Raw genomic sequence first — 17,871 nt, 5'->3', positions numbered from 1 at the left:
CTAGCTCATCCGATACGGATTGATTATCTTCTTACATTTATACTCCACCTTTCTTCCACCATGGAAGCCAAAAGGGCATAGATGTAATTCCCAGGTGGTCACTCATCCAGCCACTGACCAGACCTAAGATCCGCTTAGCTTCAAGAAGGTGGTAGCTTCATGTGCCTTCAGAAACATGTTGTATGGTTGTATGTGTGTACCTTTGTCCATCTCTATGTCACCACATTATGCTCCCTAGTTGGATGAGAAAACATTCTTCTAGCAAAGGGAGCCAAAGCAACAGTAATGCTGTTGTCATCCTGGAAAAAAGTGACAAGTGGGGTGCCATAGGGTTCTGTCCTGAGCTGGTTGTTGTTCAACGTCCTTATAAATGACTTGGATAAGGAACTGAAATCTGCAAATTCAAATTTGCAGATAACACCAAACTGGGAGGGGAAGGGAGAATCAGAATTCAAAATGACCTTAACAGACTGGAGAACTGGGCGCAAGCTAAGAAAATGAATTTCATTAGGGACAAATGTAAGGTTCTGCACTTAGGCAGGAAGAACCAGATGCACAAATATAGGATGGACTTACTAGCAGTGCATGCAAAAAGGATCTAGAGGTCTTACTGCACCACAAGCTTAACATGAGGCAACAGTGTGATGCAGCAGCAAAAAAAGCTAATGCTATTCTAGGCTGCATCAACAGAAGTATAGTGTCCAAATCAAGGGAAGTAATAGTACCACTCTATTCTGCCTTGGTCAGACCACACCTGGAATACTGTGTCCAATTCTGGGCACCATAATTTAAGAACGATGTTGACAAACTGGAAAGTGCGGTCTGGAAACAAAGCCTTATGAGGAATGGTTGAGGGAGTTGGGTATGTTTAGGCTGGGCAAGAGGAAACTGAGAGGAGATATGATAGCCATTTCCCAATATCTTAAGGGCTGTCACATGGAAGAGAGAGCATGCTTGTTTTCTCGTGCTTTTGTGGGTAGGACTCGAGGCAATGGCTTCAAGTTACAAGAAAGGAGATTGTGACTAACATTTGGAAAAAACTTTATGACAGTAAGAGCTGTTTGGCAGTGGAACAGACTCCCACAAGAGGTGGTGGACTCTCCTTCCTTGGAGGGTAAGCAGAGGTTGGATGGCCATCTGTCATGGATGCTTCAGCTGAGATTCCTGCACTGCAGGGGGCTGAACTAGATGACCCTTGGGGTCGTTTCCAAATCTTAAGAATCTATGATTGTTGGATTTCCACTTGAGAAGCCCAAATTAACCCCTACTCACTGGATGGCCTTGGGCAAGTACTGGCCTCTACCTTCAGAGGGTTGTTCTGAGGATGAAATGATCCCTTGAACACACACAGAAGGAACTGCCTCCCTCAATAATTTGAGGCTTGCTTTTCTGTGCTTGTTGTTTCTAACCTGTACATTTCAGGATCCAGAAGAGGTCAATGCCAGTTACAGCTAGTTCACACATTACAGACAAGGCACAAGGGTGCCTATTAATAACAAGTTAACCTGTTTTAATATGCACACTTTCCAGGACATTCTTGATATGCATGGTAAAGGTTATCTGAAACTTTATACAGTTCCTGCTGGGTTGATTATTATTAATGCCGTTCAGAGAGCAGAAACCACTGACTCTTGGAAAGTGACTACTTAGTTGGTGAGGGGTTATAGACAGCACATGGGAACTGGCAGAAGCGAAGTGAGGCAGCAGTTCCATGTATGAATGCTGATTCCACACTTTTTTGCTGTTGTTAACACACTCAGACCCAGGTTCTTACTGAGGTAGTAAACCAGCACCTAAGCTGCACCTACATCAGGCTGCAAGTGAGAACATTTATAACCAAGCATTTCTTCAAACAAAATTTTAAAAAATCTCTGCACAAGGAAACTGGCATGTAAGGAAAAATGTTATTATGTGTTAGTTTTCTATGTGCAGTTTTAGACAGAGGGGCATTCAATCATGTAAGTCCTACATGTAACTGAAGTCTAAAATGGAACAACCCAGATGCAGTTCTGAGTAAGAACCTGGCCTAAAAATGGTTTTTAAAAAACGAGGCAGCCTAGCATGCTTTGCACTGTAACATGAGAACTAGCCTTAGTTTTCACCTAGACAGTTGCAAGACATTTCTAATACAGAAAAATTCAAAGGTACTTCCTCCCTCACTATAAATTAACATGGGACACATTCCACAGGGAAGTTCTCCTGAAGTGATACCCTTGTGTGGAGTTCTACCTGTTGGATTATACACTATAAGCTCAAATCTGTCTGCCTCCCACTGTACAACCCTCAACGCTGCCCAAAAATCTGCCACCTGAAGCAGCCACCTCACCTTGCCTCATTGCAAGAATGCCTCTGGTTTTACCTAATGCTTCTGCAGATGTGTGGAATGGAAGTGACACATGCATTACAGCCAGGTGGGTGGCTAAAAAGACTTCAAATACTGTTGTGAGGTGGAACTGGTGTCTTCAGACATATTGTAGGTCTCCATTAGGGGAAGCAGACAGATTGGCTAAGGCAGAAGAGAAACCAGTGTTGGAAGGACTAGCGGTGGAGCATATGCCCGCGCTGCCCAGGGTGGGTGTGCTCCTGAGGGGGGCGTGGCGCGGAGGGTGCCCTCCCAGGCGCAGGATAGCCGCTTGGGTGCCTAGAGCGGCGCGTGTGCCCTGCAGCCGGGGACGGAGCAAACCGCTTGTGGGGGCAGAGCGAGCTGCCCATGGTGGACATTTGGCCCGCCGCCCGCCCGCAACTCCCAAGCCTCCCCCAAGCTGTCAAAATGAAGGGGGAAGGGGGGGAATGCTGCTGGCAAAGCGGCGCAGCTCCCCGCCTCACCCCAACAGCTTGGGGTAGGCTTGGGACTCGTGGGCAGGCGGGTGGCGCGCCAAGTGTCACCCCCCTCAGTGAGGGCACCTGGGGCGGACCGTCCCCCACCGCCTCCCCTTCCTAGGCCCCTGGGAAGGACAAAGACCATAACCATGGGACAACTCAACAAAGATATATATGCACGCACACACACACACACACACAGCGCTGTAGCTGTTAGTTACATTCTGAACTTAGCTTCTGTTTGGTGAATACAGATTTTTCCACTGATGACTGTAAAATCAAGACTGGACTCCAATCTCCATTCACGAAGCACAAGCAACATTCCACCTTCCACCTTCCAAAAATACCTACATTCCCTACATGAGAATATTTGCCATTGGATGAGAAAGCACGGCCAAGTTTGGATCAGCAGAGGGAAGTGGCCTCAGAACCCACACAAAGTCCTCCTCCCTCTTCCTCCACAAGGCCTCACAAACTATATCACAGCAGCTGTTGAGAGTACAACATTCAAGAGGAAGTAATGAAGCATGTTTAGCAGCATGAAAGTGGCTTGTCTTTTCATGGCAGGTTCAATGCCAGTTTAGCCTATTGCACATGAAGACAGTGTTTTCAATCTACTGTTTTGCTGCAGACACATACACTGATATAGAATAATAAATTATTTTCATCTTCAACCCCCAGCACTCTGGACTTGCACTGCTAGTGGTTAATAAATAAACTCTCTATCTTAGGGTTAGTTCTATGGTAGAAAAGGTCAGGATTTCCCACCAGGTACAAAAATAAATAGGGGGCCATTTGTTTAGGGCAGCTTTCCTGTAGTCCTCTATACTGGACCCTGCTGGTGGCAGAGAAGCACGGGTAGATCCATGAGCAGAAAGGAGTCCTTAAAGCAGAGATTAAATCAGCAGTCTGGAGGATCTCGTTAAGGAACGGGTGTGGCTGGGGCTTGTGGCATGAAGGAAATGTGTCTGCACCACCTTTTAGACTAGCCGTCTGGAATGGCAGCGGCTGAATTCTGCCGGGGTTTGGTGGACAGAACACCGAAAAGGTTACCATCTTGTTTGGAATGGAAAGCATCTTGATGTTTGCCTTTTTGAAAAAAGGAATGCCAGTTTATGGGAACTGAGGGCTCAATCCAGGTTCACCTGCAGAAACTTCAGTGAAATGAAAAAGAAGAATACAAAAGCTTTTTAAAATTTCACTGGCATTTGCACAGGAGAATGTCCTGCTGGACTATGCTAAGGTATTTTGAAAAATAATATTTACAATTTTCCTCCCTCCCAAGAATGCAAATATTCTAGGGTTTTTTTGAGGGCAAGTTTGGACATTTTCTTGTTATTTTTAAACTGAAGTAATAAAATTGCTATACTGGGTGCCATAATCTCAAAAGTCCAAGCATATATACTTTCTGGAAGAGCCATAAAACTTCCTCTATGGTTCAGGATTAAGCAGGAGTGGAGTAACTTCAACTAAAATATTTTCTTCATATATTGTATGTTTGTTTTATTTTTAGCCCTTGAAACAAGCATTCTAGAAACTGAGGCAGCTAGCTTATTTCTGCTCCATTCACCATTTTCTTTTCTCACATATGGGTGGCCAAGGGCAAGGCTTAAAGCGACAATATTATTATTATTATTATTATTATTATTATTATTATTAATCTTTTCTGCTAAAAGGACTCTGAATGGTACTTAACCAATGATTCCTCCAAGATTTAGCCTGCCCAGAAATCTAGTTGCCATACTCTGCAGTATTACGCTCAGAGGAAGCATACACTGAATTCATTTTAAAAATGATTTAAATAAGAAAAGGCCCTTTAAAAAAATCTGACATGGGTAAATTTAAATTAGACTTTAAAAATGTGAATGCTTGTTCCTTTTTCCAAAGAGTCTAGTTTTATCTCTTTTCAATAAGCCCCCCCCCCCAACAAAACAAGGAACAAGTTGAAACCTGTTCATAGTGCATCTCTTAAGTATAAAAGTGCAATTGTATACTTTCTCCTGTTAAATAACGGGACTTATTCCTGCCAGGTATGTTTGCTTAGTATTTCAGTCTTTGAAAGCCAAACACCATAAAGGAGAAGGCTTAAAAATTCAGATTAAAGTCTGCCAACCCCAACAAGGAAATTTATTTCCAGGGAAGAAAAATGCAATGCTTTCCTCCTGCAAATAGATGCCTCCTGCAAATTCATATCTGACAAAAATTAGAAACATTACCAGACAGTAATGGATCTAGCATTTGACAGGCCTTTGGGCAAGGCAGCCTTAGTTGGTCCCTTTATCTTTCAAGTGGCAGGGGTGGGCAACCCAATAATTTTCTCACATTACTTTTGCCCTTCTTGGGAGTTTCATGCCAAGGGAAAACAATATGTTGTGGAGATGGGAGGCTCTTTGCTACTCATGGGGTGTCCAACCATGCCATCTTTTAGAGCTAGCCCTCGGAATTTTCTCATGGGTGGTTGTAAATAACGCATTTAAAAATCATCCTCAAATGATTTCACAAAACAAAAAGAAAGAAAAGTGCACTAAACTTTGGGAAATTATAAGCAGCCGCAACTAAGACATGCCATGATTTCTCAGGAGGACTTGACTTGCCCTCTCTTTCTCTCAATCAAACCATTGTTGTTCAGAAGAAAACAGGAATGGAGCCAAGCTGCAGACAGTCCTCTTATGGGCCTTCCAACACCTCAGAGAGAGAGATGCCAAACTATGAGAACCAGTCCAGGAGGAGGTAAAGCATAATGGCTACGAGGGGCATGCAGCTGCTGAAGACCACAGGCAGGAAGACAAAGAGGCTGAGAAACCGCAGGGACCATGTCAAGATCTTTTCAAGTTCACTATGAGAACCAGGATTGGCTTCAGGAGGCTTGTGGACATTAAGCCCTTCACCCAACCAAAGGCTGCCTTGCCCTATCAAGAAGCCCTGGCTCTTTTTCTGTCCATGGGCACCAAGAGGGCTGGACAGCAGATCTGTGGGCCGCTGTGGAAGGGGCACTAGTGTCCGGGCTGGGACTACCAGAGGCATCACCATGGCCTCCTGAGTGGCAGGTCGTGAGGTGTTGGGTGACACCACTCTCAAGCTGACAGGAGAGTCAGAGTCCTTAGATAAGCCACGTTGGACATTTCCCTCTTCCAGGTGGTTTAGAAAGCAGCCTTCTAGTAGGACAGGTGGACTATCACGACCTGGTCCTACCAACTCAGATGGTGCCATTGTTGCATACCCTGGCATGCATCCTTCCTCCTCACTGTCCCTGGAGTCATCACCACGCTGCTTGGCATAGTGCAGCATGATCTCCTCTGCCAGGGAGCTGTTCAGTGCTCTCTCGGGGCCTGTCCAGTTGACTATCAGGTCACGGTCAGTCAAGACACTCTGCCGCAAGGCAATAAGAGAGGGTGCAGGGCTGCTAGGATTGCCTGAACCTTCCTCAGCCCACTCCTCTCTTCCTCCAAGCTCCTCTGCTCGGAGCCGGCTCAAGTGGGACAGATAAAGCTGCTCCAGCTCCCGGTCTATGGCATCTTCCTCCAAGCGGTAGGGCAACTCTTGGTACCTTCTCAATTGCTCCTCCATGCATTCCTCCATGAAAGAGCCCTCTGTAGTGAGGTCACACTTGCTGAACTCAGGCACATCCCACTGTCCTAAGGGAAGGGTTTCGGTTCCCAGTACCAAGCCCCAGGGCACTTTCAGCTCCTCATGAGATGAGGGATGGACCTTGAAAGCAAGTGCCTGTGGGGAATCGGTGAAATCCACAAGACTGTCTTTAGAAGGTTCCTTCTTTTCTGGGGAGTTGGTGGTGATTGTGAGTTCTGGAATCTAGGCAAAGTGAGGAAGAAGAAAAGATACATAGAGAAAATGGCAGAATGTGATTTTATATTCAAAGCAATAAACACAACCATTTGTGGAGCTATTGGGAAACCTTGCTAACATCAAGGGTCATCATTATGATTGCAAGGGACGTCTCTTTTTTTGCTCATACTAAATGTTAAGAAATGCCACCAGTGTATTACACTTTGCAGTGTAGAACACTTTATGCAAGCAGTTGCAGACCAGAAAATGAAAAATAGCCACCTTGTCTACCCTCCATTTTCAACTCCAGACCAATTGTTCCAACAGATACTGTATTAATCAAATCTCAAACAGTTCCAGGGCTAGGGACTCCACGAGTACCTTTGCTTGGCAAAATGTTTCATGAACATAGGCATAAGATTGGGAAAAATCTTCATGGCATTTTAGTCTAATGATACAGTTTACACCTAAAAGAAAGCAAGGGCAAAATGTCTGCCAGGAGCCCTGTGGGTCAGGCGCTACTTCTGCTCACTCTGTGGGACACTTGCACCAGACCAGAATCCTCCTGGTCCCGGGCTCAGGTGAGCTGCAGAGTCACCTCATGCCACTCCCCACATTCTCTCACATGCGCAGCTCATCACTGAGGCAAGCTACCAGGCCACCCCCGTACACCTTCCGCGGCCTACTTGCTGCTCCCTCTGTTCTGGGCTCCTGCTGCTTCTCCAACTGGGGAGCCTGGACTTTGCTAGCACTTGGGACTTGGCCACATTTTCCTTCCAGTTTGTATCTAATGCAAATGGGCAAGTTGTTTTTTAAGGAGGCTATTTTTCTAATTAATTAATTTGTTACTAAATTATCATTTGCGGTATGTATTATCAATTTCATAAATTTTTTACACTGCTTGATTGTAAAAAAGCCCCCTTTGAGTTATTACTGCATTTATTTATTAATTAAATTTACATCCTAACCTTCTTCCAGAAGGAACCTAGAGTGGCAGTAATTATGTTGTTGTTGTGGCTGTTGTTGTTTTTAAAATCTGTATACTGCCATTCATCCAAAGATCACAGCGTGGTTCACAACATAAAAATACAAAATTGGAAAGCAAAATACAACAAAAGCATAAACAAACCAATAAACCCCGTCTCACAATCAAAATTAAAAGACCATAGAATGTTTAATCAGCCAAAAGCCTGGTTATAGAAAAATGTTTTTGCCTGGCCCCTAAAGATATGTAGTGAAAGCACTAGATGAGCCTTCCTGGAGAAAGCATTCTGCAAACAAGGAGCCACCACAGAAAAGGCCCATTCTTGTGTTGCCACCCTCCAGACCTCACATGGAGGGGGCACACAAAAAAGGGCCTCAGTTGATGGGGAGAGGCAGTCCTTGAGGTACAGTGGTACCTCGGGTTGCATACGCTTCAGGTTACAGACGCTTCAGGTTACAGACTCCGCTAGCCCAGAAACAGTACCTTGGGTTAAGAACTTTGCTTCAGGATGAGAACAGAAATTGGGCAGCGGTGGCGCGGCAGCAGCAGGAGGCCCCATTAGCTAAAGTGGTGCTTCAGGTTAAGTACAGTTTCAGGTTAAGAACGGACCTCCAGAACGAATTACGTTCTTAACCCGAGGTACCACTGTACTGTGATCCAGAGCTGCTGGAAAACCAGCACTTTGAATTGGGCCCAGAAACTATAACATGTAGGAATCTAAACTACCGGAGCATAGACAACAGTAGTTAGGCTGTCCCTGTCCAGAAAGGGGCACAGCAGGGCCACCATTTGAAGCGGATGGAAAGCACTCAGTTCCACTGAGGCCACCTGGGCCTCAAGCAACAGCAATGGATCCAGAAGTATTTTATTTATTTATTTGATTTATATACAGCCCTTCAGAAAACGATCTCAGGGCAGTTCACAAGATAAAAATACAAGTTTAAAACACAAATAAACAGTTAAAACGAAAAGAAACCAATAGCTTCCCCCCCCAAAAAAAAAACACCAACACATTTAAAAGGCTGCAGAATATTAATCAGTCAAAGACTTGGTTGAAGAGGAACATTTTCGCCTGGTACCTAAAGATATACAATCTTCAGAGGCAGCCCTACATATAATCAGGACTTCCGGGTTAGCGCCATCGGCAATGGCGGAGTTCCTCTAACCTGGAGGAACCCGCTCCACAAAAATCAGGTCTTGCCGCCGCGGCGAAGGCGGAGACCCTTCAAAAATCCCAGGCGGACGAAGTCTGGGAACGTGGGATTCGGCTGACACCTACTCACAGGGAAACCCTTTTATAGGGGTCCGAAGTGACATGGGGTGAGTGGCGCGGTGTTTTGAATCGACTGCTACTTTTGCGGAGTGAAGCCGCACAGCCGTTGCCGGAGAGCGCTGACTTTTTCCTGTGGACAATTGGACTCTAAACAAGTACCCGTGAGTAGAAACGGAAAATTGGATTAAGAAACATCTTAATTTGGCACCAAAGTGGGAAGGTTCAAAACAGGAAGTCCGCCTTCCGCTTTTGTAAATAGACTGAAGCAAAAGCCTTGCAAGCTAAAGTCTGGAAAGTCGTTTATAAAGGTCTAAATTTCCTTCATTTGTAACCACCAAAACCCCCTTGGAAGCAGGAGAAAAGGGGGGGAACTTTGACTGTTCAAGCCTGCAGGAGAGAGAGTAAAGAAACCTGGGAACGGGGTGTCAGAGACAGAGGTTTTTGGGGATGTTCATTGACTGTGAATGGAACGTTTTTGACAGATAGCTAAAAAAGAGAAAAAAACTGATTCCAATGTTGCCTTTTGCATTCAAAAGAAACAAAATATTTGAAAAATGAAAGTAACTTTCCTTTGTTGGACTTGCTTTAAAAAGATGGATACAAATAGAAATTGTCTCCTCTAGAGGGAGCTTGTTAAATTGTTGCTGCAGTCTACTTGGGGACTTTACAGCTGTGAGATTAAGATCGTGGGACCAGTCTCTTGACCTTGAATAAAAATGTGTTTGGAGGAAGTTTGGGTGCTTGCTTTTTGCAAGACAAGTGCTTTGTTGGATGCATGAGAAGATGGATTTGATGACTGAGAAGATGGATTTGATGACTGTTGTAGTCAGTAACTTCGGACAAACAGTGAATACTTATACAGAAACCATTCAGGGACCAACTCAGGAACCTGTTTTGACAGGGCAAGTGCAAGTGCAGAAGATAATGGAGGAGGTTGCTGTTGCACCTCAAGTAATACAAATGGAGAGTCCCGAGGCCCTGCAGGAGCATAAGCCGCTGTTTTTGAAGACTGAATTTGGAGTGGACTGAATTTTTGTTGTTGTATTGTTGTATTGGTTTTTATGTACCTTTTCTTTCTTTTTTTATGTATTGTAGTGTGTGTTTTGTTGAAGTTTTTTTGCTGTTTTTTCTTTTTTCTGTAATCTTTAAACTTTTAATAAATATTATTTTTTTTTAAAAAAGATATACAATCTTCAGAGGCAGCCCTACATATAATGCATTGCAGTAATCTAACCTAGAGGTTAACAAAGCAGGCAACAGAGTTTAAGTCATCCCTGTCCAGATAGGGGCGTAGCTAGGCCACCAGCTGAAGCTGATGGAAGGCACTCCGCACCACTGAGACTACCTGAGCCTCAAGTGACAGCAAAGGATCCAGCAGAACCTGCTCTTTCAGAAGGAGTATAACCCCGTCCAGAGCACAGTGCCTTTGTCTTATCTGGATTGAGTTTCAATTTATTGGCTCTCAGTTAAATATACTTGAAGTGTGTAGTGGATGGAGCATATCCATTGAACTAGACAAGTTGTGGGCCTCCAGATGTTGCTGAACTAGAACTCCAATGATCCCCAGCCAGCATGGGCCAGGGATGGTTTCCCACACGTGGAGCCAGCCACTCAAGTGAAGGACTATTCAGAGGTATAGAGTGAGACAAGTCCAGGTGCATACCACCCTGAGCACTTTGAGTGCTAGTACAAGTGTTATTAAACAATATTTGCCACACAAAAAAGAAAAGTGGAGGAGAATGTGGGGAAGGCAAGAGCAGAAATCCTAGGAGGATGAGAAGTCATTGGCCCTACCAACCGGACTGTTCCAGAGAAAGTGTGGGACAGGCTGGGTTTCCCATTCAAAGCAGGAAGAGTGTTGCCTTGCAGAGCAGATTTGTGATTTGCTGCAGTTAAGTCCCTTGCTTCCCCCAGTCCAGCGGTTCTCAACCTGTGGATCCCCAGATGTTGTTGGACTACAACTCCCATCATCCCTGAGCTCTGGCCTTGCTAGCTAGGGGTGATGGGAGTTGTAGTTCAACAACATCTGGGAACCCACAGGTTGAGAAAGGCTGCCCTAGTCCATTGTATTTGATTTACCAAATCACTATTTCTAAAATTTAGGAAGAATATTATTTTTCTTTTTGAGGAATTTTGATTCTAAAATTGTCAGAAAAAGTTCTAAAGAGTGAGGTATAAATTGTTTGAATGAATTGTACATGGTGGTATGTTTAAAACCATAGTACTTTAATAATAAATATGACATTTAAGTTTATCTCCTTTTATCAATATCTCCAAATGCAGCATTTATTGAATTCTCAAAAAAGAAGATACAACATTTATAGAAACTTCATTCCCTGAAAAAATTTCAAGGCTGAGGCAAAAATGTGTTCAAAAATCATTTTGCATGGCATTGAGAGGGCGATGGGAGAAGAGTTCATGTATAGAAATGAGAAACATATGCAATGTAAAATTGAAAGAGGATGTTTGGAATTTTTTATTAATACAGGGATCCCAATTGGTGGATGGTTTGAATTAAGAGAGTGCTACAAAAATAGATATTCAGAGCTATTTAACATACTGGACAGTTATAAATCTCTGTAAAACAGGTGTAAGAAAATCTTCTGGTCGCTACAAGAACAACATTTGCAAGCTGCTGGAAAGAAAACTGAACCAACCATGTTGAGAAAATGGCTATGAACGGGTTTCTGAGCAAACTTGTGATAATGTATAAAAAAATAATCAAAACTATGTTGGAAATGCCAAAAGATACAGGGGACCTTCATACATATGTGGTGGTCATGTAAACAAGCTAAAGAATATTGGGAAATGATTTATGTAGAATTTAAAAAGATGTTAAGGCTGACATTTCCCCCCAGAATAGAGATTTTCCTACTGGGAATAACAGATTGTAAAATTCCTAAGAGGGAACTTTGTTTTTTTCTCTACGCAGCTACAGCAGCTAGAATAATCTATGCACAAAAGTGGAAGGAGAAAGGAATCCCTACAAAAGAGGACTGGCAAAATAAGTTAATCGAATGTGTGGAGTGAGCAATTATGACAGGGAAGATAAGAAATCAAGATGAGTCACATATAAGTGAGGAGTGGAAACACTTTGGAGAATATTTAAAGAAATATAATAGTCAAATAAACTTCCATGTAGGGCTAGACCTATAAGCAGCAGTTAAAAACAATTAGAATATTGTATAGAATTAAATAGGGTGGTATTAAAGAATATGCAGCTCAACAAGAAACAAATAGGAAGCCATGGAGGGAAGGGTGGGGAAATCAGGGGATATGGGATAATTAAAGATAACTGTAAGTTGTATGTATTGAAATTTTGAAAATGCATAAATAAAATTTTGAAAAAGAGAGAAAATGGCTATGAAATTTAAGCAAAAGCTTCCAAACACCCCCTTGTGGCTGCAGTGGTGGAATAGAGGGAGGAAGGCATGTGGGAGCACAAGGTGCACCAAGGTTTATTCCCAGAATGTTAAACCATGGCTTAGCATGTTGCCCACAGGCGGCCTGTGTGTGACCATGCACAGCTTTGGTGATGACATCATGGCTTCTTTAAATCAGTTTCCTACTGCATCTAATCATTGTGAACCAAACAAAGGAGTCTAGTTATTAAGTATACTGCAGTTAAGAAAAGACAGTTTATGGGATGGATATGCTGTAGCTGTCAAACTTTAAATCGGGGTGGCTAACCTTTTCTCCTCCTCCTCATGGACTGCACGCCAGCCATGGGTGTGACCACCCCACACCCCAGGCATATCAGGCAATATACAGAGGCCCCTCTCTGCTCAAAGCACTGATCTGATTACTCAAGAGAAGACAATTTGTATTCCCATCAGTTTAATAATCCTGGGCCTCCCCAATGCTGTGATTTATTTCTTTTTGCCACCACTACCAAAAATGGTAGAATATTGAACACAAGACGTGTCCTTGTGAGTGGCTCATCAGGCCCCCATACTGGGGTTATCCACCCCTGCTGTCAGCTATTGTTTTGAGTATCCCTGTGATCTTCTTAATTTATGTTTCAGGGGTGTGTGTGTTTATACAGGTATGTGCCTTCTGTATTTAATAAAAATGATTAAACCTATTAAAAATAGTGATCTCGATAATGAGAGAACCCTTTCTCTTTAAAAAAATAATTCTATTAAATAAAGGGGAACACAGAGGTCACATTAAAGTAGGATTGCCACCTGTCCCTTATAATTACAGGAGAGTCCCATTTTGGGGACACAGAGTCCCCTGTCCTCTTTGGCCCCCAATTTGTCCCGTTTTTGTAGTCATAAAAATAAAAATTCTCCCTGTCCCCATAAAGTTGGGTGACTGTTAAGGCGGAGGGGGGGTTGCCTGAAGGGAGAAGTAGAGAAGAAGGGGGGGGAGGGATGTTGGGGGTAGAAGGAGAGAGAAACACAGAAAACACTCCGCACTTTCAGGGTTATTTTTAAAACCCTCCTTATAGAGCACACACACCATCAAGCTACTTAGCTATTTTCTTGCATTTCTCAAGCCTTCCCTGTAAAGCTAAGGAACTGTTGGGTTACTGAAGCTGGAAGGACTTTTGGTTTTTGGTTTTGGATGGGGGAAGAGATTTTAAGAAGATAAAAAATCTGTATGCTTTATTTTATGCTGGTTTATGCTGACCAAAATAAAGTTTGATACTTTGATACTAAGAAGATAGAGTCATGCAAAAGTGTTTCCCACTTTTTTGCTACTGTTTTATTTTGGGAAGATAATGGGCTGGAAGTTAAAGCTGCCAGCTCCCCTGAATGTTCCTCAGAAAGAAAGAGAGGGAGACAATGCAGGAAGAAGGTATGGGTTGCAAGTTAATGAAAGGATGCCCTCCTGGAGATCCCCTGAATGTTCCTCAAGTCACCCCAGGGTGCCATGGCTCACTGGCTGAAAACCAATAATTTAAAAGCATTTTTCTCTCACCCTTCTCTGCAAAATACCAAGGCACCTAATAAAATCAAAACACCTAGATTTTTTTTTAAAAGTTCTATACAATACTAAAACACAAGAGAGCAGTGTAACCACCTAAAACAGAAGCAGCAAGCACATAACAAATACCAGTGGCAACAGACAACAGGCAGTTTAGCCTGCCATATTATTAAAGGGCTTCTGAAATACAAGAGCCCTTACCATCTGCAAGGTCAAGAGGGAGGAATGCAGATGGATCTCTCAGGCAAGAGAATCTAAGCCTGTTGGCAGCCCTGAAAAGGTCCTCTCCCCTCAGAGACCCCGATGACAATCTGACAGGTCATGAGGCAGGTCCTTCAAGTGTCCAGAGCTAAGCACACACTACCAATTTTTAAAAAATAAAACTTACAATGCAGTCTTATGCATGTTTACTCAGACATAAGTCCTGATGAATTCAGTGGTATTTATTCTTAGGTACGTGTGTGCAGAACTGTAACCTTAGACTTGTTTTATTGAACAGAATAGAGCTAAACCTGAAGGAAATGTCCAGCAACAAGTTTAATATTTCAAATACTAAATATATTTTAGATATATGGCAAAATACTGAAAAATTTATTATTCTAGATATAAATATATCATATGTCCTTTTATGTAATTAATACAAATGTATTTTTTTTTAAGTCCTAAGTGCTCACATCCCATTTCTTGTAGCATAGAAATATCCAACAGTATTCCCACAACTGGTTTAGGGACTTTATTTTGGTTTGCTGTTGTCCCTACACTTTTTGCCTTGGCAGCAGCCACTGGTACCTTTTGGGGAGCTGTAATTTATTTATATTGTTTTCAGAAACATTAACAACTTACTGTACAAACTCCAACTTATTCAGCATGGGCTAGTTAGCACTGGAATGGGCTAGTTAGGGGCAACTAACCCTTTTCAGCCCAAGGGCTGAAGATTGCCCCCCCCCCAGGCTGCATGCCAAGGTGATTGGTGGGCAGACACACAGGCCAGTTTTTCCCCGCTGCTGCGTTGCCTGTGTGATTCCAAGGAAAAAGGGCTCTCCTTCACCTTGATTTTCCACTTCTCCTCCTACCCCAGCACTGCTGTGCGGATGACAAGCAACATGAGGTAGAAAAACAAGCAGAGGAAAGCTCCAATCTTAGATCTCCTTGCTTTTTCCTGTTGTAATGGCACTGCACCAGAGGGAGAAGAGGACTTCCCCCACAATGGTTTTGGCAGAGGGCCAGCAGGTCACTAAAAATAGCTTTATGGGCCACATCTGGCTCATGAGCTCACCACCCCTGGTTTAGCAAGACTTGCATGAGTTGGAATAGGCCAGAGAGCCTTCTCCCATGTCTTCCCTCTTCCGTCCTTCTGTCATACATGTGATTAATCTGTGCCAATTTGTAGGAAAAGTTGGCCTGGAACTCCAGAAACAAGGCTAAGGCCACTATGGGCTCCATCAGCAGCCACAGATAAAAAAGGCTGCTAGGTAATTTTTGTATAATTTTAATGTGTTATAAGCTGTTTTGTAGGTCATTTGATTGAAAGGTAGGATATGAAACTTTCAAACAAACAAAATATAAGATAAAATGTGAGGTAAAAATAGGTATATAAATAAAATATTACATTATGGAAAAGGTAGGTGTGGATTCCAAAGAGGACATCAAAAATTCTTAACTAGATATGTTAGCACTGTCAAAATACAAAGATAACATCAACATGGCATGAGTGGAACAGCAACTGTTACAAGGCAGGTGATAGGGCTCTTTAAGAACTAAGCACTGTATCTGGAGAAGAAGGTTCTTAGGAACATTTTAAGAGCTAGCCAAACTGCACTTCTGCTACAAACCTGCTACAAACCAGCCCGTTTCCACCAGGACAGGACCACACTGAGGACTCTTCCAAATTGGACTTTCATTTGCCTTCAGCCTCAACTGCAGATCCCCACATTGGTTATAAAGAAGCATATACAGTGGTACCTCGGGTTAAGTACTTAATTCGTTCTGGAGGTCTGTTCTTAACCTGAAACTGTTCTTAACCTAAAGCACCACTTTAGCTAATGGGGCCTCCCGCTGCTGCCGTGCCGCCGGAACACAATTTCTGTTCTCATCCTGAAGCAAAGTTCTTAACCCGAGGTAGCTCCTCAAAGGCTCAGCACAATGCTAGAACAGGGAGGGGGAACCTGCAGCCATCAACATGTAGTCTGACCACAAATTCCACAAGCCCTGTCCTTTAGCCATGCTGGCTGGGACCAATGGGAACTGAAGTCCAGCAACAACATCTGGAGGGCCACAGGTTCCCCACCCCTGAACTTGAGCATTGGCTCTCCAGAGTGATTTGTGACTCCTTACCTGTGTCATTGAGAGCGGGGGCTGCAGAACAGGAAGGTTTAGGGATTCACTGGCCAAGCCTCTATCAGTTTTCTTTTCTGCAGAGGAGAGGAGAGGAGAGGAGAGGAGAGGAGAGGAGAGGAGAGGAAAGGAAAGGAAAGGAAAGGAAAGGAAAGGAAAGGAAAGGAAAGGAAAGGAAAGGCAACATTTTTCAGTAATATGTGCAACTCCCAGCCTCAGAACTGCTGGGCACAATCTGGGTACTTCTACACTTCTGGGAGCATAGAATTTGCTCCTAGGCACAGAGTTCAGTTTCTTGACAATTTCATCTTTTATATTTATATATTTTTAAAACCCATAGGTTTCTGGCCCTTTTGGTTGCAAAGACATACTTAAAAGTATCACAATTTACAGAGGCGTGGCTATGTTAGGGCTCATCCACACAGGAGTTTAATATGGATTTGAAGCTACTTGTGTGTATATTATGCATGTAATATCTTCCTCATCCAACTGGCAGCCCCCTGTTTTGCCTCATTAAATTTAGAATATCAGGCTAATCAGATAAGGGAAGTAAATCCAATATAAAACTGCATGTTACTCAGCTAAAGCGCATTGTGCAACCAGGTGGTGGCTTTTTATGTGTATGTAGTGATGTTTCACAAGGTACCATATACTGCTACACCTCTTACTCTGATTTTGTTTCCATCAGTCAAAATGAAAGAAGGAAGGGTGGATTTTTAATTTTTTAACTGCTCTTTTTCTTAGAACTGCTCTAGGGCAGAACAGCTCTATTAAAATGAAAACTGAAAACAAGCAAGAGCAAGAGCAGCTTGGAGGGAGGGGATGAGCCATCGCCCTGGCAATGATTATACAGCTTACAACGTTATGATCTATTTTCAATTATTCAGTCTACAAGCTCCTGAGAGAATGCAGGGCCTGCCCTTTGCAGGTCCCAATATTTGGTGTTTCTTCTTCTCACAGAATTTGCCTTTCCCAAGAGCAGAGCCTTTGGTATAATCCGCCAAGTGCTGCTGCTGTACAACCTCACATCATTCTGTGTCATCCTGCTCATACCCCATAGGTCATCAAGGGAGGCCCTCTTATGGGTGCAACCCACCCCAAAATTTGTTTAGATCTGAGGCAGATCTTTTGGACTAAGCTCCCCCTGGAAACGAGGGCAGTGCCAGCCACTTGTTCTTTTAAGTACCTCCTTGAGTTATTTTTATTCACCCTGGCTTTTTTAGGGCAGCATTGTTGGAAATTACTCATGCTGGTTTGAATGTATCCTTATTGTCTGAACTTTGTATTTACAGTGGTGCCCCGCAAGACGAATGCCTCGCAAGACGGAAAACCCGCTAGACGAAAGGGTTTTCCGTTTGCGATGCGCTTCGCAAGACGAATTTCCCTATGGGCTTGCTTCGCAAGACGAAAACGTCTTGCGAGTCTCGCCATTCCCCCCCCCCCGCTTTTCCTAAGCCGCTAAGCCGCTAATAGCCTTTTAGCAGCCAAGCCGCTAAGCCTTTAATAGCCGCTAAGCCGCTAAACCGCTAATAGCGCTAATCCGCTTAGCCGCTAATGGGGTTGCTTCGCAAGACGAAAAAACCGCTAGACGAAAAGAATCGCGGAACGGATTCTTTTCGTCTTGCGAGGCACCACTGTAATGATTTATTGTACATTGCCATGATATTTTTAAATAATGAGTGGCTTATAAATTCTTCAAATAGATTAATTGGTTCAATGGGCCTTGCACAGATGCAATTAATGG

General features: G+C 43.3%; 1 protein-coding gene across 5 annotated transcripts in view; it reads right to left on the bottom strand.

Annotated features, from left to right (window-relative positions):
• Positions 1–17,871, bottom strand: part of LOC114587729 (putative G-protein coupled receptor 173) — a 71,814-nt gene that overhangs the window by 31,563 nt on the left and 22,380 nt on the right. For 2 of the 5 annotated variants that reach the window (XM_077921311.1, XM_077921315.1), the window contains exon 3: positions 16,128–16,204. The exons of 1 other annotated variant lie outside the window; for it this stretch is intronic. In XM_077921311.1, the coding sequence (XP_077777437.1) occupies positions 16,128–16,204 (77 nt within the window). Of the gene's footprint in view, positions 1–1,495; positions 6,631–16,127; positions 16,205–17,871 lie in introns of those variants that run through there. 2 more of the 5 variants (XM_028712396.2, XM_077921312.1) reach the window with 2 other exon arrangements.

This window comes from Podarcis muralis, chromosome 17 (assembly GCF_964188315.1).
Source record: "Podarcis muralis chromosome 17, rPodMur119.hap1.1, whole genome shotgun sequence".
Classification (NCBI taxonomy): domain Eukaryota; kingdom Metazoa; phylum Chordata; class Lepidosauria; order Squamata; family Lacertidae; genus Podarcis; species Podarcis muralis.
This window is presented reverse-complemented; position numbering and strand designations above follow the sequence as displayed.